This window comes from Chenopodium quinoa, unplaced genomic scaffold (assembly GCF_001683475.1).
Source record: "Chenopodium quinoa cultivar QQ74 unplaced genomic scaffold, ASM168347v1, whole genome shotgun sequence".
Taxonomy (NCBI): Eukaryota; Viridiplantae; Streptophyta; class Magnoliopsida; order Caryophyllales; family Amaranthaceae; genus Chenopodium; species Chenopodium quinoa.
Genome location: NW_018745248.1, coordinates 2,223,718 through 2,249,739, shown reverse-complemented (window position 1 = coordinate 2,249,739; position 26,022 = coordinate 2,223,718). Strand labels below are relative to the sequence as shown.

At 35.3% G+C, this 26,022-nt stretch overlaps 3 protein-coding genes across 5 annotated transcripts; 1 reads left to right on the top strand and 2 right to left on the bottom strand.

Moving 5' to 3' along the window:
* Positions 1-1,279: 1,279 nt before the first annotated feature.
* LOC110711248 (PKS-NRPS hybrid synthetase CHGG_01239-like) lies at positions 1,280-4,096 on the bottom strand. Of its 2 annotated transcripts, none has more exons than XM_021889624.1 (3): positions 2,771-4,096; positions 2,050-2,673; positions 1,280-1,958 (listed from the first exon to the last, which is right to left on the bottom strand). In XM_021889624.1, exons 1-2 carry the CDS (start codon positions 3,405-3,407, stop codon positions 2,408-2,410), a joined length of 903 nt encoding a protein of 300 aa, XP_021745316.1. In that variant the 5' UTR covers positions 3,408-4,096; the 3' UTR covers positions 1,280-1,958; positions 2,050-2,407. Both variants share the same exon structure in this region, with proteins under 2 accessions (XP_021745316.1, XP_021745317.1).
* Positions 4,097-5,361: 1,265 nt separating this feature from the next.
* Positions 5,362-13,108, top strand: LOC110711249 (deSI-like protein At4g17486). Its single transcript, XM_021889626.1, has 4 exons — positions 5,362-5,624; positions 9,714-9,971; positions 12,063-12,350; positions 12,448-13,108. Exons 2-4 carry the CDS (start codon positions 9,761-9,763, stop codon positions 12,690-12,692), a joined length of 744 nt encoding a protein of 247 aa, XP_021745318.1. The 5' UTR covers positions 5,362-5,624; positions 9,714-9,760; the 3' UTR covers positions 12,693-13,108.
* A 1,145-nt stretch (positions 13,109-14,253) lies between these two features.
* LOC110711247 (lysophospholipid acyltransferase LPEAT1-like) lies at positions 14,254-25,743 on the bottom strand. 2 transcript variants are annotated; one of them, XM_021889623.1, is made up of 9 exons: positions 24,987-25,743; positions 22,771-22,890; positions 22,612-22,649; positions 21,637-21,701; positions 21,477-21,545; positions 18,857-18,990; positions 18,633-18,773; positions 15,189-15,252; positions 14,254-14,891 (listed from the first exon to the last, which is right to left on the bottom strand). In XM_021889623.1, the coding sequence occupies exons 1-9, from the start codon at positions 25,527-25,529 to the stop codon at positions 14,872-14,874; spliced, it is 1,194 nt and encodes a 397-aa protein (XP_021745315.1). In that variant the 5' UTR covers positions 25,530-25,743; the 3' UTR covers positions 14,254-14,871. The 2 variants fall into 2 exon arrangements, with proteins under 2 accessions (XP_021745315.1, XP_021745314.1); XM_021889622.1 differs by lacking the exon at positions 14,254-14,891 and having other exon boundaries at positions 14,921-15,252; positions 24,987-25,742.
* Positions 25,744-26,022: the final 279 nt, after the last annotated feature.

The following is a 26,022-nucleotide window of genomic DNA, read 5'->3' as shown; positions in this document are numbered from 1 at the left end:
ACTCCAGATGATCTGTCTGAGATTTGCGGCACAAAGACCATTTGGCAAGGTAGTGGGGTGTTGACTGATAAGATTTTTGAGTCGACATTGGCGGTTGACCGGGAGTTTAGTGATCAGCTTGATGGATACTTGTGGTTAGTGCTTGGAGGTACTCTGTTTGTAGACAAGAGTGGTAACCGTATGCATCCTTCCTTCCTCCACGAGCTATGTTACATGGATGTCCCTTTTAATGAGTATGCTTGGGGAACAGCTGCATTGGCCTACTTGTATCGGCAACTGGGCACGACATCACGAAAAGGTGCTGATTCGATTGCTGGTTGTCTCACGCTTCTGCAAGCGTGGATTTACGAGTACTTTCCGTGCTTTTCGACCACAACAGGGTACCTTGACCCGAGACCTTCAAATGCCTCGTGCGTCTACTTGGGATGTTGGAGCGGGATGTCCTAGCAAGAACCTGGAGCGCCTGTTAGCTTTTCGTACTAGAATTGATGCGCTTACTGACCGTGAGGCGAACTGGCTACCGTACGGAGCTGATCCTGCATTACGAGTGCCCCCCACTTTATTCATTGGCTACATCCAGTACCGTAACATCATTGAGCCGTACATGCCCGATAGAGTGGTGCGCCAGCTTGGTTTCGTGCAAGGCATTCCCCGCGAGATCATCAGGCTAGAGAAGGCCAAGAGGCCGACTAACTTGAAGATGTATCGGGTAGACTTCCCGAGCGAGATGACAAATGTGATGTGGAAGAGGTTTGTCCCTGGGGTATCTCAGAGTGTAGTTTTAGGTTCCCTCACCAGGCTTAGTGCTGCAGCTCCTTCGGTTGCGCCTCGTTACATGCAGTGGCTGTACAGGTTTTCTCACCCACGGGTATCTCCAGGTGCAGGAGTTACAAGCAACCTGCCTGAGCGGACTAACACTGATTATGTAAGTATTTATGCTTATTATTATATTAACAATGACATCTATGAATTTTTGTGTTTATAATATGTTATTGTTTGATTTGCAGTGGATGGGTCGGTCCATGGAGATTCACCAAAGAGCACTGGCTGAGTATCCTGAAATGTCGAGTGAGACTCGAACAATGACTGAGCAGCTTGTATTTGATTGGAAGTCAAAAATGGGACTTTAGATTATTTTGATTAGAAGTTGTGTTAGTGGTTTAATTATGTTATGAACTTACTTTTATTTTTGTTTTTAAATGTAATGTATAAACAGGACACTTATTTATTTTTATATTTGATGTTTTGTTGCATATCATGTTAGATTAAAAGCAAATACATTTAAAATTAATTTCATAATTCTAATTTTCTTACAAATGTTCAAAGTTAGTGAATGTACATTACAAACTACCTAACTAATGCATCCCACATGTCCCTTCTCAATTGATATGCTTGATCCCATCCATTGACACTATCCTCGTGGTGTTCCGTCCACTAACCGGCGATCGGCGGGAGTGGTAAATCAGGTACAAGGTCAAGACGGATGAAATGTGATCCACCAACTGTAGCAATCACAAACTCTCGAGTCGATGACCGAACCCCGTTGCATGCCCTCAGCGGTAAGACTGTGATGCATGGGTAGTAGCAAGTTGATACTAGGCCTACCCCAAGACAAATCACCCTTGCGTTGAACCACGTAGCAATAGGAAATAAATCTTGAATTGTAACCATCCAATGCCGCTCCCCGACAGCCCCACCATCCCATCGAATACGCTCTACGTTCATCCAAAGTCGCCCAAGCCCGTAAATCCGTTCGTACAAATCAGGATGACCAGCGATCTCGTTCGCTATTGTTTCCCGAGCGTCAAACCACTGATTTTGATCGCCAAAGAAGAAGTCGGCGACACAACGAAAGCCACAGTTCCCATCACCAATGACATCCTTCCAAGACGAAATGTACGGCAACATTGGGGCTGGAAGCAAGTTCAAATACCTGCATTGACTAATGTCACTTGGATCTACAACACAAAATTAAAAGATAAATTATTAGTAAAGCTACAAGTATTAAGTTTACATATTTTAATATTACATATAGAATTTTAATATTACCTGGTTCTGGGTCACCACCACGTTGAGTGTGTTGACGGTTCACATGCTCGAAATAGCTACGATCACGCCTGGTGTCATTTTTCTTCGGTCGACCACGAGTGTTGAGGTTGATATGTGGTTCTTCAAGGTGTGAATGATCTGGATGTAGCTCCTCTTCAATGATTCGCGTTACATTTCGACGTACGGCCGGGTCACTTTCCATGACTTCATCAATTAGGGACCGAAAATGTGCAGCCTCCTCGGTCGAATCATTAACCACTTCAGGAATGTTAACACCATCACCAATAACCAGTGTCTTCCAGAAAGAATGAATTTGGATGCTATACAATCCTGTCTGTGCAACTATCGAATCATGTATCTAGCAAGCACATGGAAGACCATGGGTCACACGCATAGCACATCCACACCGTTCATGGACCTGGTAACTCAAATCCCGCATCCTTTTCGTCTCGTTATCCAGTACTTTCAAGCAATGTTGAGACACTTTGCCATTTATACGTGACAGTGGCAACTGTCTGTACATCTGACCAATTTTAGACCTTGATGCCTCCAAGTCATTACAAATTTGTATGATGCGATTACCGATATGACAATGGACTCGGGCCCATACGATATCCAAAGAACCTGCCAATGATGCTAATTAGTAAATACATTTTAATTTTTTTTATTATAATTACAATTACGTAACAACAAGAACAACTAATAAAATAATACAACTAACCTGTGGATGATTCAAACCAAGTTTTCACTGCTGAATGTTGGCTCTCAACTCTGTAGTTGGTGGTGTTACCAAAGTGAAGAACCTGGTTCGTCCAAAATTTCACAAATTTCTCCTTATGACAAAGCCATGTTCTCTGAACATACTGAATCACTACCGGATATTTTCCCCACCTCACTTGCATGGCAGCTAGAGCATGATCATACTCCGCCTGTGTTGTTGCATTCACGATTTTGAACCATTTGCCAGCTCTAAAACTGACACCAACCTTCTTGTTTCCGAACATCTTTGTCACCTTAGCCTCCACATCTCCGTTGATGTGCCATAGACAGAGTAAATGTGACGTCCCTGGAAAGACTTCTCTCAAAGCCGCACATAGCCAAAGATCACGGTCTGAAATAAATACAGATGGCTCTTTATCAAACCTAATCAACTCCCTTAATCTCTGCAATACCCACCGATAGCTAGCCGTGCACTCGTCGCGCATGAAAACATATCCAACTAGAAAATTCTGGTTTGTCGGTGTCACACCTACTACCTCAAAGAAAGGCATGTTATATCGATTGGTCTTGTAAGTAGAATCCATACTTATGACATGTGGGTATGTGCGGAGTATGTTGACCATGATCGGGTGCACCATAAATGCATGTTGCAAAACGTTGTGATCATCGTTCGTGACCTAGTAAATGTATTTACTCTCTCTCGCCAGATGAAGAAATTGCTGAACAACTCCTCTTCCTTCGGACATCTCTATCCTGAAGTCATTCCGGCAATTGTAAATGTGTCGGATGTTTGGATGATCATCAGGAAATTGCTCGGCAATAGTAGACATGATGTTACGGGGAGCAACCTTGGACTTTGTCATGTCCCGCACAACCTGTTTTGCACCCGGACTCAATCCGCTCACTTTACGGTGACCCTCTGGGTACACAATCATTGGGTGGTTATGTGTCCCGGTGTGATCATTTTTCGGAATGATCTTCTAACTGTCGGTGCTGACTTCATAATATATCTTGATGTAGAATGGACAACCATTAGCTTTGGTTTTGGTGTCCTTCTGTATCGCGTTCTCCAAATCTCTCGGCTTGCTCCTTCGTGACCGATCACATCGCAAATACCGATACGGCCGACCATCTCTGGTTTTGTTATAAGACGATTTCACCAATATAAATCCCAATTTTATGGAAACACCATCAGCCCATGTAACTGCATCGTCAAATGTAGGAAAAAAACGTATCTGTGACAAAATTCCCACTATAATTCACACCGTCACCGCTTTCCTCAGATTCCATATCCTATACAAATTAAACAAAACATGGTTTATGTCAAAATAATAATAATAAAAACAATAATAATAATAATAATAAAAAAAAATAATAGTAAAAATAATAATAATAATAATAATCATAATAATCATAATAATAATAACAATACTACTACTACTACTACTAATAATAATAATAATAATAATAATAACCATACTAATAATAATAATAATAATAACAACAAATACAAAACAATAACAATATTAATAATAATATTAAAAATAATAATAAACAATTATAACAACAAATACAAAACAATAATACCATAACATTAATTACTAAATAATAATAATAATAATAATAATAATATTATTATTATTATTATTATTAAAATTATATTTTTACTAATTAATAATAACAATATCAACAACAACAACCACAACAACAACAACAATAAAAATAACAACAACAACAACAACAACAATAATAATATCAGCTACAACAACAACAATAATATCAACAACAACAACAACAACTACGATGATAATAATAATAATAATACTAAAAATAATAATAATAATAATAATAATAATAATATTTTCAATAATAATAATAATAATAATATAAATAATAATAATAATGTAACAAAAAATAATCATATTACTAATAATCATATTAATACAAAAAATTACATTAATTATCAAATACTAAATCACAACAATAATCACAAGACCACGAAAAAAAACATAAAAAAAAAACAAACTTAATTAACATTAAAAAAAATAAATAAACGTACTTAACATTTAAAAAATATATATATATATAAACAGGGACATCCGCCTAAAATTTCCGGATGTCCCTAGGTACATCCGCCTAAAATTTCCGGATGTACCATGGAACATCCGGATTTTTCAGGCAGATCCCTACTTCCGCTTGAAATTTCCGGATGTTCCATGGTACATCCGGAAATTTTAGGTGGATGTACCTAGGACATCCGGAAATTTTAGGCGGATGTCCTATTTGCCGAAAATAAATAAAAAATTACAGAATGTTTCGACGCATTCTCCGGCGTACGAATGTTCCACTCACCGTCCATGACCCAAGACCCGTCGGAAAATTTCACGATTAATTATTTTTTTAAAAAAAAAAATTAAGGTGGTCGTGGAGACCGATTTGGTTTTAAGGTCGTGGGGACCGATTTTGGGAGGCTCGGGATAGCAAGGTCGTAAAGTGAGGGGACCGTTTCATGTAATGTGTCCAAATGGGGAACAATGTCCCTTTTATAACACAAATTGCATAAAGGGCATAGTTGTCCATTCAAGTCAAAAGGGAGCGTTACCCGGTAAAATGGAAGCGACGAATAGCAATTGAGGGAAAAAAATAGAAAGAGAAGTAGACCGAGGGTAGGATTACCAAACCAACTTCTCGGATTTCGCTTCTTCCTCTGAAATTCCTCAACATTTTCTCTTCATTATTTAATTAGATTTTCTTCTTTGCTCAAAAAATACACCCCACTTCAAATTTTTTTGGTTGAAACTTGAGAATATGCAAATGGGTGCTTACTTTCCAACTTTGTCTTTCTCCTACACACTGTAAGTTTCATTTCTCTTGAATTTCCTTAGTATTTGGTCTGCATTTCCAACTGGGTGCAATTTCAATTATTATCCTTTGAATTAACTTCATTTTTTGTACTATTTTAGTAACAGTGCAGTTTATCTTTTATCTTCTTTTTTTTTTTTGACAACTCTGTATATTTTTTGAGGTGGGTAATTTTCAAATTTAGTTTATTCATGCAACTGAGATCTGAAACATCTGTTGCTGATATGAAGCTTGTAGCTCTGATTTCAGCGATTGTTTGACATTTCACTGTTCTTGCATTGTAAATTTGCCTTCAATTTGCGCCTCACGTTTTGATATTTTGTGTGGATGTCAATTAATCTTGATTGTTTAGTTGGTTAAAGTCTTGCCGGGGTGATAACCAAGACCTCGGATCGAATCCCGTCTACATCATTGCTCTATGTGGCTTAGTTGGCACGGAAAAAAATCGTGTCATTTTCATGAAACAGTGGCTTTTAGATTTCAGAACTTCTTATCCTTGGTTGCTTGAAACTGGGGTTTAAGTCAATTGATTAATTTAAGTTTGGAAAAAAAGGGTTTTTAATATTCTTGACCATAAGAGTAATTCTTATTTTTTGTGTTGTTTCATGTTCATTGATTTTGCTACAAAGTATTGCTTGTCCACCCACTTTGTAGGGTCTTTTGATGAACGTGCAGACCATTGTTAGTTGGTGCTGGGAGTTTTTTTATTATGAGAGCGGATTGTTCAATTGTTATTTTTTTTATATGTTTCTTTGACCTGTCAGAGCCAGTTGGAAATTGCTGAATTTGGTTGAACCTTAATATTTTGAGTTTGACTTAAAAAATTGTGTATATTGTACTATGGTTTTCGTTTTATAGCTAGCATTAGCCAACTATTAATAACTTATTAAATGAAATAAATATTATTTATCTTAATAAAGAAACCTCAACTAATTATGTATTTTATTGGTTATACTTTTCTTCTTTTAGAATTTGTCAACATATGGTAAGCCTTGTATGACATCGTTCTAGAGAAAAAGAAGGTGTAGTTCTTATTCTAATTGCTGTTTTTTTGCTGTAATTATTGCATGAATGTCATCCACAATGTCATGTATCCATAGCTTAAGTAAGATATAGTGGCAGCCTCTTAATCGAACAGACAAGTTTGTTCTGTATGACTGCTTGAGGAAATTCAAAACATGTCATTATCAGCTTAGTGTGTCAGAGTTGCTTGTTCAAATAAAGACTTGGATATGGTCAGACTTATGCTATGTTTGGATAACAAATTAGAAGGGAAATGGAAGGGAGTGAAATAGGAGGAAGGGGAAGGAAGGGAAAGTGGAGGAAATGATGAGCTCCATTTTCCCTCCAAATCTCTCCAATTTTGAAGGGATGGTCTTTATTAAAGGAAGAGGGAAAATGGATCCCTCCCTCCCCCTCCCCTTCCCTCCCCCAACATATTATCCAAACAAGGAAGTTTGTCTCCTTCCCTTTCCCTTCCCTTCCTTTCCTTCCATTTTTTGTTATCCAAACATAGCCTTAGCCTGTCTTGTCCCAATTGGTATATTATCATTGAAACTAGGGTAGTAGGTATTTCTAATAATCTTGGATTGTTGAGAACTTGAGATTGGTCGTGCAACTACAATAATAATCTTGGATTGTTGAGATTGGTTTTATATTACAGCTGATGCAACTACAATATTGTTTCATATCACACTCTGATAAAATTGTGGTTTCTTTGACCTAGATAGCTTAGACAACTTACTCATGTGAATATAAAGAACACAACAGCATAGGAGCTAGTAAGGGTGAAAACAACCATATGCATTTTGGGTATCCAAGTTAAGGGACTTTTTTTGGTGAAATGTACTGTATTTTATGTTGGTGATTAGTGGTGTGGGATAATTATTTTGTCACCTCTTCCCTAGTTCTGGTCAAAGTGTGCTTGTCATCAAACTTGTAAACTTTTGATTATATTTTGACTAAAAAAATGTATTGATTTGCTTTTGCTTGTAATTTTTCCGTAAACTGCATCAAGTTTTCAAACTATGTAGGATGTTTATGTATTTTTAGTTGTTACGTACGATTGATTAGCACCTTAGTCACAACTCGTAATTCAAGTGGCTGAATCTCTTTCCTTGAATACCTTAATTCCTTTTCTTCTCTTAGGCATCATGGTTGAGATTTGTGACAAACCAATCAAGATTGAATCTGTAATCAACATATATGCTGCTTCCTTTCTCTTAGCACTATAACTTGACAACCATACTCATGTAATCTTGCATCATATCTCATCCCTTCATGAACAGTGTGTTATGATTTTTCATAATGAAAATTCATTCCCTATCTTCTCCTCATTATCTGATTCAAGCTAGATTATCTTGGTAAATTCAATATAAATCCATACGGATAGGAAAGTGATTGCTATATTCCCCTCCGCTTCTCCTTCGATACCAATATAAAGGTTTGGGCTTTATTATCTTTTTTTCTTTTCTTTTCTTTATTTTTTATTTTTTATTTTTTATTTTTTATTTTTTATTTTTTATTTTTTTTATTTTTATTATTGGTTTTACATCCTCTTTATCTTGAACGTGACTGATACTTAAATTTTTGAAATCCTTCGACTTTTTTTTTTACTTGCAAATTATCCCTTTGGCACGCTATATAAAGAATCGATTAGGACAAAGGAACAGTTTAATCGGGTGGAAAGTCAGACACTTAAAGAATGTAGTAAGTTATATACAACCTCTGTTACATATTATGTGCAACAAAAACATCGACACGGACTCCTAGATAAAATTTTTATGTGAGTGGTAGTGGAGAGAGGAATATTAAAAAGCATGTGATAAGGAGAGAGATAGAGAGAAATGACAACCAATAAAAGGAAAGAAAACATTTGTTGCAAATAAAGTGTAGCATCTATTTTTAGTAAACGTTGCACATAATTTGAAACAGAGGTAGTATGTAAAGCCATCTTTCATATATTCTTGGTAAGAGACTTCCTTTGAAACTGGATAAGTAAGATATGCTGGTTTTGGGTGGATGTAGAACATAAATCTTAGCATAAGGCTTGCTTTTTAGTTAATTTATGTGATTAGGGGTGTGGTTTTAAAATGCAAGATGTGATGGTTTCTCTAGCTTCCTTGCTGATATGTGGAAATTCTTCGATAAACCTGTGGGATAGAATGTTACCCCCTTGATTATTTTTTTTGTTCTACCCACTTATTTGAGACACTTGTTTCAAGGAAAGGTTTAAATTAGTGAGTGAGTTTTAGAAATGAGGATAATGTAAGAGGGGTGGAGTGAAACAGTGGGTGGGTGAAACACCAGAGTAAAGAGTGTACAAGTAAAAGTGAATAAGTGGAAACTTGGAAAGGAGTAAATATTTTGAGGGTATGGGGTTGAAGTGAGAAGAACCAAAAATAAATAAATAAAAGGAGCGTGTGTGTGTGGTGGTGGTTGGGGGGGGGGGGATGTATTAGTTTGGATACATCTCTAAAATTGTGCTGGTATAATAATTGGTAAACTCCGTTTCTCTATCAGCCTGATGAAACTGCTCTCATGCACTCATTATGGATTCTACCAATGCGTGTTAGTAATCTTATTATCAGGAGTGTCTGTTCTCTCTCACCCTGATGGATCTGCTTTCATTCACACATTATGGATGCATTAGTATTTCTTTTATCAGAATGCTACCTGTTACCACCCTGAGCCTCCCTTGTCATCTAAAGTGAAAATGTTGTACCATCTATTACACTAGCAATTCAGAATTAGCCATTTGATGGGAGCCACCAGTTGGGTTGCCTTTGTGTTACAGTGGTTATTATTTATATGCTGGATCTATTAGTGTTAGATTATAAAACCTGTGGATCTTCATTTTGGTGTTGATAGGCAACTAGTTAGCTATACCATTGTATGGCATTCACAGTGTGGACAAACAACATGTACTCATGATTTAGGAGCTTCCCTTAATATTATTGAAAAGCTATTTCGGGTACAAAGTGGTAAAAAGAACAGAGAAAACCCCCATTAAAAAAAAGTTTCACTTGCCTTTGTTTCTACTGTTCATTGAGATACTGATTTTGATGAATTTATGTATGCAGATCTCAACTGTAGGTGGAGAAATTGAGATATCATTGGCATCATAACCATGAAATTAGGAACAAAGAAAGGATGGAAGTCTATAATGCCTTTACGTTTAAGGGGCAAATCAGCAACAAGATTTTGTTTGTTTTCCAAAGCAAAGTCATCTAGCCCTGATCCTGGAAATACTCCTGTTTACCTCAATGTTTATGACCTAACTCCCATGAATGGATATCTCTATTGGGCTGGCCTTGGAATCTTTCATTCTGGTGTGGAAGGTATTTGCCTACTCTAGTTACATGCATGATTCATATGACTAAATGCACTCTTTTAGAGCATCAACACTTGTGGTATAATTTTATACCACGGTGTAAAAACTCATCAAAAACATGCAATTTTTTACTACATTGGTGGTATAAAACTATACCATTTGATGGTATATACCATCTCATAGTAAACAATTGTTTTGGTCCCAATTAAACATGAACCAACTAGGTCACGCCATGTGGCCTGGTTATCATGTATTTTTTTTTTTCAATTGCATTTTAAGAAAAAATTATAAAGTAAAAAATTATGAAAAAATTACCATTGTTCATAATTTTTCAAGACCTACACATACACACCCATATTGATATAGTTTTATATATTTTTTCGAATTCACTTTTTACTACATAAATTGCTTATTTGATTTAATTAACTTTCATTAATTTGTTATTTCCAATAATAAAATGAAATATAATTATAATTAAATTAAGTGTATTTTTAATACAAATAGGAGAGAGAAAGTGTGGTGGTAAATTTTTTTTATATCATGGGTGGGATGATTTTTGGAGAAAGTATACTGTATTGTGGTATAGATGATGTGAAGGAGTGAGAAAATGGTAGAGAGAGAGGGATGTTATAAATTTTTACACCATGAGTGATAATGATCTTATGCCAATGGTAGTTATCTATCCTCATGAACTTTCCAAGGTTCCTTTTTTCTCAGTAATGACAAAACGAGTAAGCTATAAGAAATAATTTCCCATTACACAATTTCTACTGGGGTAATTTTTAGTCCTTTTAATTCTGTTTGCATGGTCTTTTATTCTGTCTTTCTCGTTTTATAGTCCTTTACATTTTGGAAAAAAAAAAAAAAAGAAAAAAAAAAACTACAGGGCTAAATTTTCCATTCTAGAAGACTGCACATTGATTCTTTAATCCACGCTCTTTGTTGCAGTTTTCATTTTGAAACAGTGGTACTCCTAAAAATAGGAACCAGCATTACCTTAACTATTTGTTAGAAAAACGTTGATATGGTGATTTCTAAGTAAGGTTCCCAAAAAAAAAAAAAAAGTTTTATTTTCTGGATTAATACTTGTATATAAGAAAATTTCATGTTTGAACTTGGATTAATTTCATATTTTGCTAACTTGGAAATTGGAATAATGTTAAACTTCAGTGTGAAATTCTCTTTCTAATTTCAAGTGATGTTTCACTCTTTTGAATAGTCATTGAAAATATCCAAAATTTAAAATCTCAATCAAACTTGGGATTACATAAGATGGCCAAAAGTTATGTTTTCCCTGTAATTTGTTAATGCTATTAATTGCGGATTTTATTCTCAGTTAATCACACAGCCTAAATAAATTGATTTTTTTGTTGCGAGTCTTGTGACTTTGTGATTTTCGTGTATCATCTGTTATGCTGTGTCTTGTACACAACTGCTTGTTAAACCTTCTCATTTTCCTTTTTAATCTGACAATTTTATTTTACGTAATATTTGTGCAACTAAAAAAAAGGTTCTCTAGCTGATGAATGGGAAAAGTGTATGATGATGCCACATTCTTGTGGAACTGTAGAGGAACTGTTAATGTGCCAACTTACAATGGATACTTGTAGTTAGGATACTGCTATAATCATTTATTCTATTCTAGCATGGAAACCTGTGAAATTTGTGGTGTGGTGATATTATCTGTATACATTATGATAGCAGAGCTGCAGAAAAGCCATATTATCTATATACATAATGATAGCAGAAGTGCAGAAAAGCCTAATATGCAGAAAATATCAGTTGTTATCTCTTCTTTGCATGAATCATGTGGGCATATGTGCTACTTGTGTCCCTTTTTTGGCCCCTCGAAGGGTATGCTAATGTTGCTGATGTATTTTGCATGATTGATTCTCTAGTTTACTTTAGTTCCTGGAGTTTGAGCAGTTGCTTATATTTATAATAAAAATGTAGCTATTATGACTTAATTTGATTGTCTATTTCTGATGCATTGCTGGTAGTACTAACTAATTGTTTGTTTTATACTAATTTTGTGTTTTCTTCTCTCCATCACACATTTATAAATAAAAGAGAATAATTTTACCTTTTCTCATGACAGTTCATGGTGTAGAATATGCTTTTGGAGCTCATGATTACCCAACTAGTGGTGTTTTCGAAGTTGAACCACGGCAATGCCCAGGGTTTAAGTTTAGAAAATCAATATTAATTGGTACAACGTGCTTAGATGCAAAGGAAGTCAGAGAGTTCATGGAAAGGCATGCCGCAAGCTACAATGGAGACACATACCACTTGATTGTCAAAAACTGCAACCACTTCTGCAAGGATGTGTGCTACAAGTTAACTGAGAAAAAGATCCCCAAATGGGTTAATCGATTAGCCAAGATAGGTATGAATTCCTGGCACACAATGCATACAATGCATGTATTGTAGTGTATATACCCTGCATCTTTATAACATTTTTCCTCGTGGGACTTTTTCAACAGGTTCAGCATGTAATTGTGTACTCCCTGAAACACTAAAGATTAATGCTGTCCAAGAAGATGCCAGTTTGGTGACATATGATAGTGATAAGAAAAGACTAAAGAACGCCTTCAGTTGTCTATCATCAATTTCTATGCGTCAAAGGCAACTGTCAGCTTCATCATTGTTCCTACGTTCACCATTGAAAAGCTGTTTGCCTTCATGTGAACTTAAAAGCTCCAAAAAACGTTCACTAACTGAAAGGTAAAAAGAGCAAGCAAAAAAAATCCTGTATGGTTTTCTATAGAGTTATTTGAATCATTTAGTCGCATATTTTATGCTAATCTTAGCTCTGTATCTCTGTAAGATTCTAGGAGAAGATCGCGGGGAAATTCAATGTAAGTTGTTTTTGTAATTATGTGATTTTTAAGGTTTCCCCATCTTGTAGTAGTCGTCTTTATTTACTGGTTTGTGTTGCATTCCACTACTGTAATCTATTTGCCTGTAACATTACCTACTGATGGAGTTTTTTATATTGTCTATTCTGGCGACAACTGTTAGCACCACAAAAAAATTAGTGCTAGCTGCCAGAAGTTTATGGTCTTTTTAATGTCAATCCCCTTGTAGTTAGCTCAATTCTTTTATATTATAATCTAGATTTCAGTAATCAAGGTGGGTTTTTTACAAGTTGTTAATTAATTAGCAACGTTGGTTAGTTTTTGTCATGTTCGATCATATGCATTAGATTGAGGTTGATGAGAGAATACACTAGTACTTGATATACAAACATTTTGAAAAGGTTCCAAGGTACTTGGTTTAGATGTGTTAATTGTTTGCATGTCAACTTGATCTTGTTCGTTTTGCAATTCTAGTTTGTGTTTGCCTTTATTGTTAAAGAGAATGAGATGGTCTGGTTCTCCTACCTCATTTATGATTTATTTTCATAAATATTGGCAACCCCAACCCCCCACCCCCAAAGAGCGTACTGATACGACATTCAAAAACGTGAAAATACTATGAGGATACCCTCAAAAAGATCAATCACAGGCTCACAACCTTAAATCTCTCACCTTGAGGTTACCAATAGCTCGTGACTCGAGTAGAACAAAAGGCGTTGATGTATGACTTGGAATGGAAGGGATGTCGTGATGTACATGTACCATGCCAAGAACCATTCCAACTCTGTCAGCAACTTGAGAAGCTTAATTAATACTGCAAACTATACGTAGAAGCAATCAAAGCCTATACTGGGAAAAGATGAAAACAATTTAACACCCTATACTGGGTACTTGTCTAGAAATTTGCTAGACATTTTGCAGTCGTGTCGCCTAGAGAGTTTAAACTACTGCGAGAAATGGTATTAACCGTCCATTACCAATACAATACCCTATATTTAGTGAACTTACCACGTCCTTGGTGCTTAAAACAAGAACCACAAACTTCTCAGCAATGGGCAAGGGCTGCCAATATCCTTTGTGCTCATGATGGAATGAGGCTGTAAAGGATGCATGCAGTTATGAGCAATGTGTAAGCGCACTAACGTAACTCAACCGTGATCACTTCTTCCACACACCTATAATCCAATCAATGATACTCGTGTGTTAAAGATAGGTTATGGATGAAAAGAAATTACCAGCCTCCTACCAAAATGCAGAAAGATTGCTGACAAAGACGGAAAATAATTGAGTTACTGTGAACTTAATTTTACATACAATATAATATTAGGAGTGAATATGGAAACTCCAAATGAATCAAATCTTTCTTTCTTACCATAAACTATGAATGACTTATGGAATAAAAGACATAAGAGCCAATCGATGGAATATGCATGAGCAAAACTGCAATAAATAAACGAGGATGGAGGTCTCTTTTGCAATTAATTATGACGCCTATTATCTATACATTAAGATTGGTCTGTACGGGTATCAGTATCAGCAACAATGCGAAGTCACTGTAATGTTAGTACAACATATAAGCATGGAAATGCACATGTAGCATATCCCATAACCCCATAATTCCTTGCCAAACAGTTTAATTCTCTCAACAGCATATTCCACAAGGCCATGACGAGGTTACATCACTACCATAGTAGCATCAAATCTTTTGCTACTATGTTAAAACTAGCATAACTTCCTGGGTGCTCAGAAAAACCAAAAGTAAAACAACCCTGACAAAAATACAGAGGCTTTTCACTTCATATAGAAGATATGCATCCTGGAATTCCAAACCCTCAGGTGATGGGAGAACTGTGGTTACAAGCGCTGGCTTGCCATCTTTGTTACCAAAGTTGGCAGAGTATAAGCAGAAACCCATATTTCAGCACTCTTTACTCTTTAGAGGACAAAGATGAATGCAATAAGAAGTTAATGTGTATAATTTCCTCTTTTCCCCCCCTATAACTTCTTTAAACAATCACAAGACAATGAACATACAGAGGCGAACCCAAATTATCTTTGACATAAAAAACCTGCAGGAACACGAGAAAGTCGCTTCAGATTTACTGTATTCACAATTCTTAAGAGGAAAATAAAAATTAAAAACAAGAGCGTCTTTAATAATTTCAATCAAGTTCAGTACATAAATATACACAGCATACACCAGACAGTTTATTAAATTTTTTCAAGTATATATCAAACAGCTGCAATGGCTGTACACTCATAAACATCAATAAGTCAGACTAGCAGAAGCTAGGAATCAATTGAGGAGGCCATGAGATAGATTCAATCGGTTTTCGGACGGGAAACACTACGCAGGCTATTATTACCATTGAGGGCTGCATGATATATCCGTTTCTCAGGCAATCCAATATCTGACAGTGTCATATTACCCTGCACATGAACATAACAATATCATAAGAAACCAAAATGCTTCGAAAATAAAATACAGAAAGTAAACCGGTAAAAGATGCCACAATGCTTACAGATGGTGCTTCAGTTATAGAAATAATAATATACCATGGTGAAACAAGATTCAGCTTAAGAATTTTATTGAATCAGATGACATTGTATGTTTGATTTGACAAAAATAAAAAACACCATCCAACACAATGTATCAGAGTTAGATAGCTAGGAATACAAGTTTAGCACAAATGAGTTAACCAGAATAACAAATCACTTTGGCAATGTATAAGGGACTAGATCAGTTAAGAATAAACTCATCCCACTTGTTGGCAATGAAGGAGCTGAAAAGAAGATTTCTATGAAAATTACAGATCTGAAAAAAGAAATTTTAGCTACTAGATGGTAAACTAAACAAGTGAAAAAGCTGCCCTTTCCTTTATTAATCTTGCTCGGGTGCATAGCATCCCCCAAGACACTACTTCAATTCTGTAATACTCATCAAAGACACTGAGTACTTGCCAGGATATTTTATAGTACTTTACAAAAAAGACAAAAATAGCTTTTATAAGAAAAATATTACAAGCTGCCTTATACATTCTATATTGGAAAAAATTGTCCGAAAGGTCCTCTTATGTGGTCGACTTTGTGGAAAAGGTCTTTATATAAATATGGTGGCAAAAAAAGGTCCTTATATCCTATTTTCCGGCCATTGACCATCACGTGACTTTAAAACCCCCTTTAATTTTGTCTTTTTCTCCCTTAAACTTCCAATTCCAATTGACCCTAATTCATTCCCCCTTATTTCTTCTCCCTCTCTCTTCTCTAATCTGATGTGACTTGCAGCATTCCATTAATGGCGGTGCAATAACTCAATTGGGCAATTTCTGAGCTCAGAGCTAAACAAATCAATAAACAGGATATCAAAGAGGTTAAAGCTACAGATATAACAGGCCATTTGGAGCAGATGGCTAAAGTAAGTTGCATTATGCCTCAAGCAGTAATATACTAGTACAATATGTTGTGAGAGCCTGAAACTCTCTCTAAATTAGGCTGACAAAAACATAGGATATTAGAGGAATAGAGGGTTATGAGAACCTAAACTAAAGAAAATAAAAGGCAACCTAAGTTCATAACAAATACTCGAACACAAATTTCTCAGGAAAAACCTTTTAAAGTGACCTTTTTGTCAGAAAAAACTTTTTAAATTTTTTTGGCCAAAGAAAACCTTTTAAAAAAAAATTTTGTTCAAGAAAGCCAAAACCCACTTTCCGACGTTGACTCACCATTTTCCGGCGTTGACCATGTGTTTTACAACATGTGTCATGCACATGTCCCCTATTTTCCTAATTACACCCCACTTTGCCTAATTTAACACCCTTTTCCCTCCAATTAAACACTCTCTCTCCTACTCTCTCTCTCTCTCCTACTCTCTATATTCTATTTCACCTTCTTTCCTCTGTGTTCTCAAATTCTCACGCCATTGTTGGAGTGCAGCAAAATCGAAGCAGTAGAAGGCTTTATCACCAATTTTCGACAACAAGTAAGTGATTAATTTGTGTAACACTGACTTTTTTTATTCTTGATTGAGAATTAGGGTTTTTTTTCCCTTTTTAATTTTTCTCAATTATGCAGCGACTATGGGTCGAGGAGGTGTTACGAGGTGTGGTTGTGGTTTTCCTGTTGCGAAGAGGACTTCATGGACCCATGATAATCCTGGGAGAAAATTCATTGCATGCAAATTTGGAGTTGGGACAAGAGAGTAGGAGAGAGAGAGAGAGAGAGTAGGAGAGAGAGTGTTTAATTGGAGGGAAAAGGGTGTGAGATTAGGCAAAGTGGGGTGTAATTAGGAAAATAGGGGTCATGTGCGTCGCACATGTTGTAAAATACGTGGTCAACGCCGGAGAATGGTGAGTCAACGTCGAAAAGTGGGTTTTGGTTGTCTTGAACAAAAAAAAAAATTAAAAGGTTTTCTTTGGCAAAAAAAAATGGTTTTTTTGGACAAAAAAGTCCCTTTAAAAGTTTTTTCCTGACAAATTTGCCTTCTTACTTTAAATACATTAAAATTCTAAGCTTTACATAGTTTAAAAATACCAAAATAGTATACATATTCGTTTAAGATATGTCAAATGAAAAGAGTTCCTCAAAAAGTCAAAATGAGAAGGATGAGAATGATTTCATGTGTATAATTTTTGTACTGCATATGCATATTTTTGGACAAAATGTGCAAAAAAAGACTTAAAGTTAGATATGCAAAAAATTTGAATATTATTTGCAAAATTTTTGTTTTAATTGAAATTTTGTCAGCTCAAAAATCAAATTTGCACATTTATTAGAAAAAAATATGCATATTTAGTGTAAAACTTTTGCACATATATCCTTCTCATTTTAAGAACCTTCTCATTGGATTGACATGCAATGTATATACAAAGACTTTTTTAAAAAATATCCCCTTTCCCCTTTTACATCCACATCATTTTCTCCACCCTTTTAGAAATCGAAATTCTGAAAGAAATGACGAGGCATTGCTAACATGCAGAAGATCGTAGTGGAAAGATGACAATTGTGGATACAAGACTAATGGAAGGTGCTTTGTTCTACATCTTGATAACAGCAAGTCGTGGTGGCAACACATGAGAGTGAGTGAGAATGTGGTGGAGCAAAAGTGAGAGATTGAAGATAGGTTGAACAGTCCAAAAAACCCTTTACATTAAAGGGAAATGCTTTACATTATCTTCATTTGAAATCCATGCATAGCATTATAACTTCAAACTCTTTCCTTGTAGCAATAATTACACTGATGTCTGTAGGCCAGTAGCACCATTGACCTTTGTATGGGTTACGGTGGCAGGAGCTTTGCACGATATTCAAATGGGGAATCCTAAGAAATTGAGATGATTTGTAATCTCTTCATTAAATTTCAGAAATGGTTTTTGAAAAAAACCAGAAAGCAATCTTAAGGAGAAAATTTCTCTTCTTTTTACATCTCTAATATCTTAACTTCCATCACCACAGGTATTCCAAAGGATCGTGTTTGAGCAACCAAAATTATAAGTAGTTGTTTCAATTACACGAGCATTTTATTGTCAATTGAATCTAATTTGACAAATGCAACCACAACCTAGTTTGGACATTACAACAATATGCTTATTAGCATAACTAGAAATAAAATAAAATAAATAAATAAATAAAAACTCAGCAAAGACCCCCCTCAAAAAAAAGAAAAAAAAAAAAAACCCTCATAACTCACATAGACACTAGTGAAGTCTGGAAAGGTTCAAATCAAGCAGAAACTTAGAATAAATTCCAACTGAGTCATGCCAAATGAACAAAAGTACTAAGCTGCATTAGTAGTCAAAGGGAAACCATACCTCATCAGCCATTAACTTCCGTACATTATTGGCATATAATTTGGGATCATCTTTCTCTTCTTTCGAAGGGTAATAGATAGGCAACTCCATCACCTCCATATAGTTCACAAATTGACACAGGAGAAAAACTACATGCCGTACCTGCAGATAAGAGATCCTATTATGAGTTTCATTATATATTAAAAATTAAACAATAAAAAAAAAATGAAAAACATAAAACTCACTCCAGATATCGAATCCCAGGCAGGACTAAATCTTTGATATGGATATTTTAGGATCACAGGAAGAACAGGAGCTCCCGCTCTGAAAGCACCAGTTTTGAATGGAAGAAGGAAATTCCCATTTGTAGTCGTCCCCTCTACAAAGAGGTAAACCATCAATCAAAAGTGTAAGGTACAAAATACATATAAAAGCAAATGCATCACAAGATAAACAGAATGGTGAAGCAGTGCAAATTGATCATGACAAAGGTACTCGTAACATCATAAGTTCATGCTGGCCACCACTGAGGATCAGATATGCTTAAGTACAGACAGTACCATATTCAACCTACCCTGGCCTTGGCCTATCTCATTGGGGTGAGTGCAAGAAAAATGGTGTTAAGACTTCACTCAGGTCCTGAGAGAGGACATCCCAATAATGTTTCACTTACTAATCTCCCCCTTCCCCGAAAATGGAACCAAAAAATAAATAAATAAATAAAATTACAAGGCACTAGCCAAAAGTTAACAAGCATTGCAATCTGCAAGTCTTGATGATTATTGATAACACAGAATAATAGAATTAGCTGGGTTTTGGATAAATTTTTGTTATGAAAAATTGAAAACTAATATAGTCCAAATTCAATAAGAAGCAAGATTAATGGTGAAACCAACCTTTAAGAGAAAGAAGAGTTTTTATAATAACAAGTGGAACCTCCACCTTCAGCCTATGACTGGAGGATATAGAGGCACTTCTTATGTGCTCTGCCTATTTAGATAAAGATGATAGCCCAGTATCCAGCTAGTACCTAGAGTCAATTTTACAGAAAGATGGCCCTTAGGAACCTAAGAAAAAGCATGAATAAAATCTAAGATCAATCAACAATTTGGACCAGATAAATGGACATCTTAAGATTAAAACCTTCTCTAGAGAAACTTGGAGTGGACAACCCATAAGAAAATCTTTTCATAAGAAAGCTGTCTGATTCCTATTTAGTCTAACTAATACAAATATATGGATAATATATCAGAACCTGCAATAGAGCTATTGAAAGCCTGGGCGGACATGGAATAACTTTAACCACCGATTTCATCATTATCATGGACACTGAAGAAACATGGGGAGGCAATGGCCTAATAATCTCATAAGCCAAGATAATTTGGCTTGAGATGGCAGAGGCTTCAGAAGTTAATATTACTGGTCAAAAAAAAAAACAAAAGTATACATGGTACTCAATACCCAGCATCTCTATGAGTTTTTTGTCCTTAAGTGATATCATTAAGTTCTTTTAGCATGGGAATAGACAAGGTTTGCTATCCGAATAGCATGGGAAACCATAAAAGCGCACAGCTATAAATGGTCATATGGAATAAATTCATACATATATCTACAACTATAAGACTAATCCACCAGGAGGCACTATGCTCCCCCCCCCCCCACCCCCCTCTCCTCCATCACACCACATCTATCTCGTCACAATAGTTTCCGTCTCCTCCCATCTATACTTCTTTTATCTTGCTTTGTGTCTAGCTGTTCCTTAATTTTTTTTTCCTTCTTTCCCAAAGCGTCCTTGATCATGGTTGATTGTATGGTTCATGGTTGCACAGTCTAGCATGCTGATGTTGACGTTCAACAATAGTGACATAAAAGCTTTCCCTATGATGTTTGGACCAATGATATTGGGAATAATAGTATGATTGTATTGAAGGGAAACCTTAGAGAATTATGGCCTAAAGCCATTGTCAGAGAGTGATAGCCTCAAGCTATTGTGAGAGAAATAACCTAAAGCCATTAACCTATAATTGTAACCCTTTTTGCCATTTTCAATCAATATTCAAGCTTCCATCTTTATTATTCTTCTTATTCAAACAATTTAAAAAAAAAAAAAAAATAAAATAAAAAAATCAGAGTATCTAGTTTAACCAAAGAATCAATCTTTTTTCTCTCTATTTTTCCTTTCTTATTCAAACAATTTACAAAAAAAAAAAAAAAAAAAAAAAAAAAAAATCAGAGTATCTAGTTTAACCAAAGAATCAATCTTTTTTCTCTCTATTTTTCCTGTTATTTGCGGAAGTAAGTTAGCAGTAATACCGGTCTATTACAATAGGTACATGGATGACGTAACTGACGCCAATGATGAAGGTGTGTGATAAAGTAGTACTGCTGTGAGAGATATGGTAACTGTAGGTGATCGGTGGACTTTTTTCTGTTTGCACCGAGCCACCGTGCAATATAAATAATGGTGCCAAAAAAGAGAGGATGGTAACAAATTAAGGTAAACATATACCGTCAAGTAATGATAACAGGAAAACCAAATTACTATCAAACATAAGAAAACAAAAATTATGTCCAAATGGCATTCAAGCACATGCAATGATTAATACCATAAATAAGATAAGGAATTTGTCAATGCTCTATAAAATTTTGAAGTTATATCTATATTATCCTACAAAGTAATCAAAAGGAAGATGAATAAAATATCAAAATTAGTTTACTTCGTATATTTTAATAAGCATGTAGTCAAATAATATTGTGAGATTTGTGACTGACAATGAATACTAACAAGTATGCTTCATAAAGCATAATAAGCCTCCATTAAACAGTAACTAACACAACTATTGCTATAGGGGAACATTTTATAACCTGGAAATATCAACATCAATGGAGCATCACAATTTTCATGTGCTTCTTTGATTCTTTCTGTCACAACACCTGAATCAATAAAAAGCCTTAGGCTATTAAAGATAATTATGAAAAAAAAATTTACAAAGGAACATTTTTAAGGTTTCGATAACACGCTTACCAGAAACACCTTTGAAGTCTGATGATCTATCTTCCCGTTGCACATAAACACAACCAAGACACTTGCTGTGGAGGAAGGAAAAACTCTTATTAATGTTATGGTGTAGGGCTAGTAATAAATAGATAAATAAAAGCAGCTAGAAGAGCTATAAGATAATAGAGGACAATCAGCTTAATTTTAGAGCCAGAATATGCCCTGTAGACAGTGATCAATGCAAAAATATAAAACTTGTCCAAAAATGGCTTAGAGCCTTGGAAAATCAGAGTAAGAGAAAGACAGAACACCAAATACCCAGAATAATTAATCACATAGGTTGAGTTCAAGTTTTGTAAAACCATAACATAGTACAAGCTCAAGCTATCCAAAATCCATTATGACTAAATGACTAATCAGCCTTGACTACAGTTAAATGTTTGATGACTCTATGCAACTGACGTACATGTAATCATGCCCAAAAGTTGATATCTACAAGACACATAATTAATCACACTTGCAAGTATTTAGAAATATACAACCAATCATCTTACTATCTGAGTGCTCCCCTAAAGTGGCCTTTAGATTAGACAGCGGACAGCAAGAAATACGAAGACATTCAAAGACCATTTTGGCCTAGTTAATAAAATTTAAATGGTAATGGCAGAAAATTGAGACAAATCTAGAAAATAGAGCAATGATTCAATGAAATCCTAAATTGATCTCAAGCAGCGACCAAAGCACATAAGCAACAGAGAAAAACAAAAGATGTTCATTTCAGGGTTTTTTGGATCAAATTCACAGCATCTTAGACGCTCAATAATTAAGTCCATACTCTACAGCCTTTAAGTAGCACTCAACAATTTTTATGTAAATTAAACTCCACTTATTGTACAATATTAGGAAAGACAGAAGCGGGATTTAACAGTTGAAACAACACATGCAGAAGACAATTTGCTCAAAAGCTTTCAAATACAGTAATGGAAAAGATGTTTAGCTAACCTGATGAGGCCAACAAGAGGAAGTTTGCCAACTGATCTCTTCAGCAGAGAAGTTTTATAAGTCATATCAGCAACAGTCATATGTCAGTGAAATGTTTTAAGGTAATGAAAACTTAAAGGTTAAACATCCAGAATCAATCAAGAAAATAAATCAACCAACCTTGGCAACAAAACTTGGAAATGAAGATGACATGTGGTACAAGATATCCAGATATGAGACATGGTTTGATATGACTACTCCCGGCCTTTCGGAGCTTTCTAATTGATCTTTGCTATCATTCTGGTAAATGAAAAAGAACAGATGTTAGAGATCAACTCTTTTCTGGGTTAACAAACTAGAATCTATATAACTATAAAAAAAATACAGGTATAAGCATAACTCACTTAGAGCAGCAAAATTTTAAATCCACAAGCACTTGATTTCATTGATAATGTATGCCTCCTATACATCTTTTCTCATTCAGAAAAAACTATCCAAACTAGGTATAAGGCAGGAAGCAGATATCACAGCATATTAAAACAATAATTCCATCCATTCAAACATACAGGGTCTTTTGAGGTTATGTGCAGATAAATTTATAAGCTGTAGCATAATAGCGGTGATATTAATAACATAAAAGATTGCTTGATATTATAGACTGACAAGTACTCCAAGTTCGCATTGATATTTTAAAGATAGCTAATACAAAATGATAGATATAGCTGCCTGAAAGCAGGGGCATGGTGGAGTAAAGGGAGAGCTAGAATCAACATTTCTCAGCATAATCTAGTTGTAACAAGGTGCTACACTAAAGCCTTTACCCCATTATTGTGGCATTCCTTACCACAAGTCCACAACCCCCTCCCCTTCCCGGGGAACTGATAAATCCTTATATAGAACCTCATAAAAATGATATACGACACAAGGCTCCATAATAATAATTTAATGATAAAAGATATAGATAAAAGTTTAAATCAATCTTTCCGAGTATGAGACCATCTCCATTGGTGAGACTCAACTTTGAGTATTGAAATACAAAATGAGTTATTTTTTACCTTTAATGATGAGACTCATGTGAAGTCTAATTTCCCAATGGTGAGACTCTTTAAAGTATACTAATATTACTTTCAATTTATGGCCTACCAAATCCATATTGTAAGTTATTTTTAAAAAGTAAAATAAAATTAAACTTAAATAAATTACAAAATATATTATGATATTGATAAAAGGCCCACACTTTTTGTCAAATGAGACTCAAAATTGAGTATCTAAACTTAGCAACTTTCTTTTGGAGTTGCTAAGTTTAGATACCAACTTATTGGTATACTTTGCGAAAAATACTCTCTCTCTCTCCTAAAAAAAACTCCCTCAAGTCTCACCATTAGAGATGGTTTGAATCCAATGTCGTAACTATTATATACCACAACTAAAGTAACACACCCAAGTAACCATTACCGCCCATGTATTACCCTTTATAATAATGATCTAATGATAAAAATATAGAAAAAGTTAAAATCAATCTTCCCAAGTATGAATCCAATGCTGTAACTATTATATACCCCAATTAAAGTAACACACCTGAGTAACCATTACCGCCCATGATAACAAAACATGTTATCCACCTCCATTGCTAAGTTAGATACAAGAGATTCTTTCCTTAATTTAGATTAATGATCTAATGATTTTTTTTTAAAAAAAATAAAGATAAAAGTCAAAATCAATCTTCCCAAGTACGAATCCAATGTACAATAACCATCATCTACCCTAATTAGAGTAACACACCTAAGTAACCATTACCACCATTTATTACCCTTCTGAAACCAATGGTAACAAAACATGTTACGATTGTTACCCCTCCATCCTTGATTTGGTACAAGAGATTCTTTCCTTAATTATACCAACCAACTAATCGTGGTAAAATTAAACATTATTAGTTGCTTTAACTAAATAACTCTACTAGTGGATTTCCCGCTGCCAATCTTGATTGAGAGTAGTACTATGAGGGGTGATCTCTTGGGAAGTCCTCATGTTGGTTCATATAACCGACCCCACTTATATGAAATTTATAAATTAGCATACTCTATAAATATTCCAAGCTGCACTTTGGTAATTCATTGAAGAAAAAGACGATGAACAAGCATAATTTGATGTATTGTTTAGGTGAATTTCCAGCAGAAATTTAAATAGAATATGAGAGTTAAAATTAGAATAATGTTAATCTCTGACATTAACCGGGGCTCCCTCTCATATACAATCAAATAAAAACTTCTTCAAAAAAGCAACTGAAAACAATTTCACAAGCCTCAAAAATCTTACTCAAAATCCCACAACATTACAAACAAATTGCATTAAAATAAAGAAATTTTAAAAAAAAAATTAAAAAAATCAATACTTACCCCATCACTCAATTTCTCTTGATCATAAATCCTGGAAGAATTAGAAATCCAATAAAACCCTAATGTAAACAACATAGCCCTAGACAAAAACCTTCCACATCGAACAATAACTTCTCTCCTCCACCCACCAAGATGACCATAATCCTCCATCTGCTGCTGCTGATCCTCCCCTTCCTCGGGCCGATGCGGCGTCGAAAAAAGAGTACAAATTCTACAAACCAAGTAGTAAATCACAAGCACTGTCATCCCAACAACCACCCGCAGAGGCAGCAGCGTAACCATCGCAATACCCAACAAAACCTTCTCCTTCACCCGAAGCTCGCCACAACCCATTGGCCCATACACGTCGCGCCGAACATACGCGGCGAACTTCTTCTCCATTGCTTCTAACTCTGTTGCCGTCACCTGCTTTTCTGGAGTTTTGTTGGTGCTTTCATTAGATGATTTTGAATCGGATTTGAGAAGGGGTTGTTCGCCATTGTCGATTTGTTGTTGTTCTTCATGAGCATGATTTTGGTTGAGGTTTTTGAGTTCAGTATCCATTGTTTGGGGATTTTTTGGAAAAAAAAAATAATTGTAAATGTTGGGACTTGGAGAAAGGATCTTTGAATGTTGAGGTGGTTGTTGTCTTTATAAATTAGATGAAGTTCATTAGTATTCGAGATTTTGGGCCTTTGGGATGTCCCTACGCAACACGGCAAGAGAGTCGGGGATTGCCGGATTGGAAAAGAATTTGATTCGGATAGAAGTTTGTAGGCTATTTTATTGTTAAAGGGAGGGATTTTAAAGAGATGAATGTTAGGCATGTAAAAATATATAATAAGGGTATTCATGTAATTATAAATATGTATAAATGAATGTATATTCTGGTATCATTGGATGATTAAATGGTACAACTGAATATACAGTGATATATTTGCACATAATGGCATTATATATGCATTCAGATGTACAAAATTTATGCATAAATAGTACCACCGAGGATTCAATGGTACCATATAGACTTTCAGTGGAACAATCAACACGGGATCCCCCA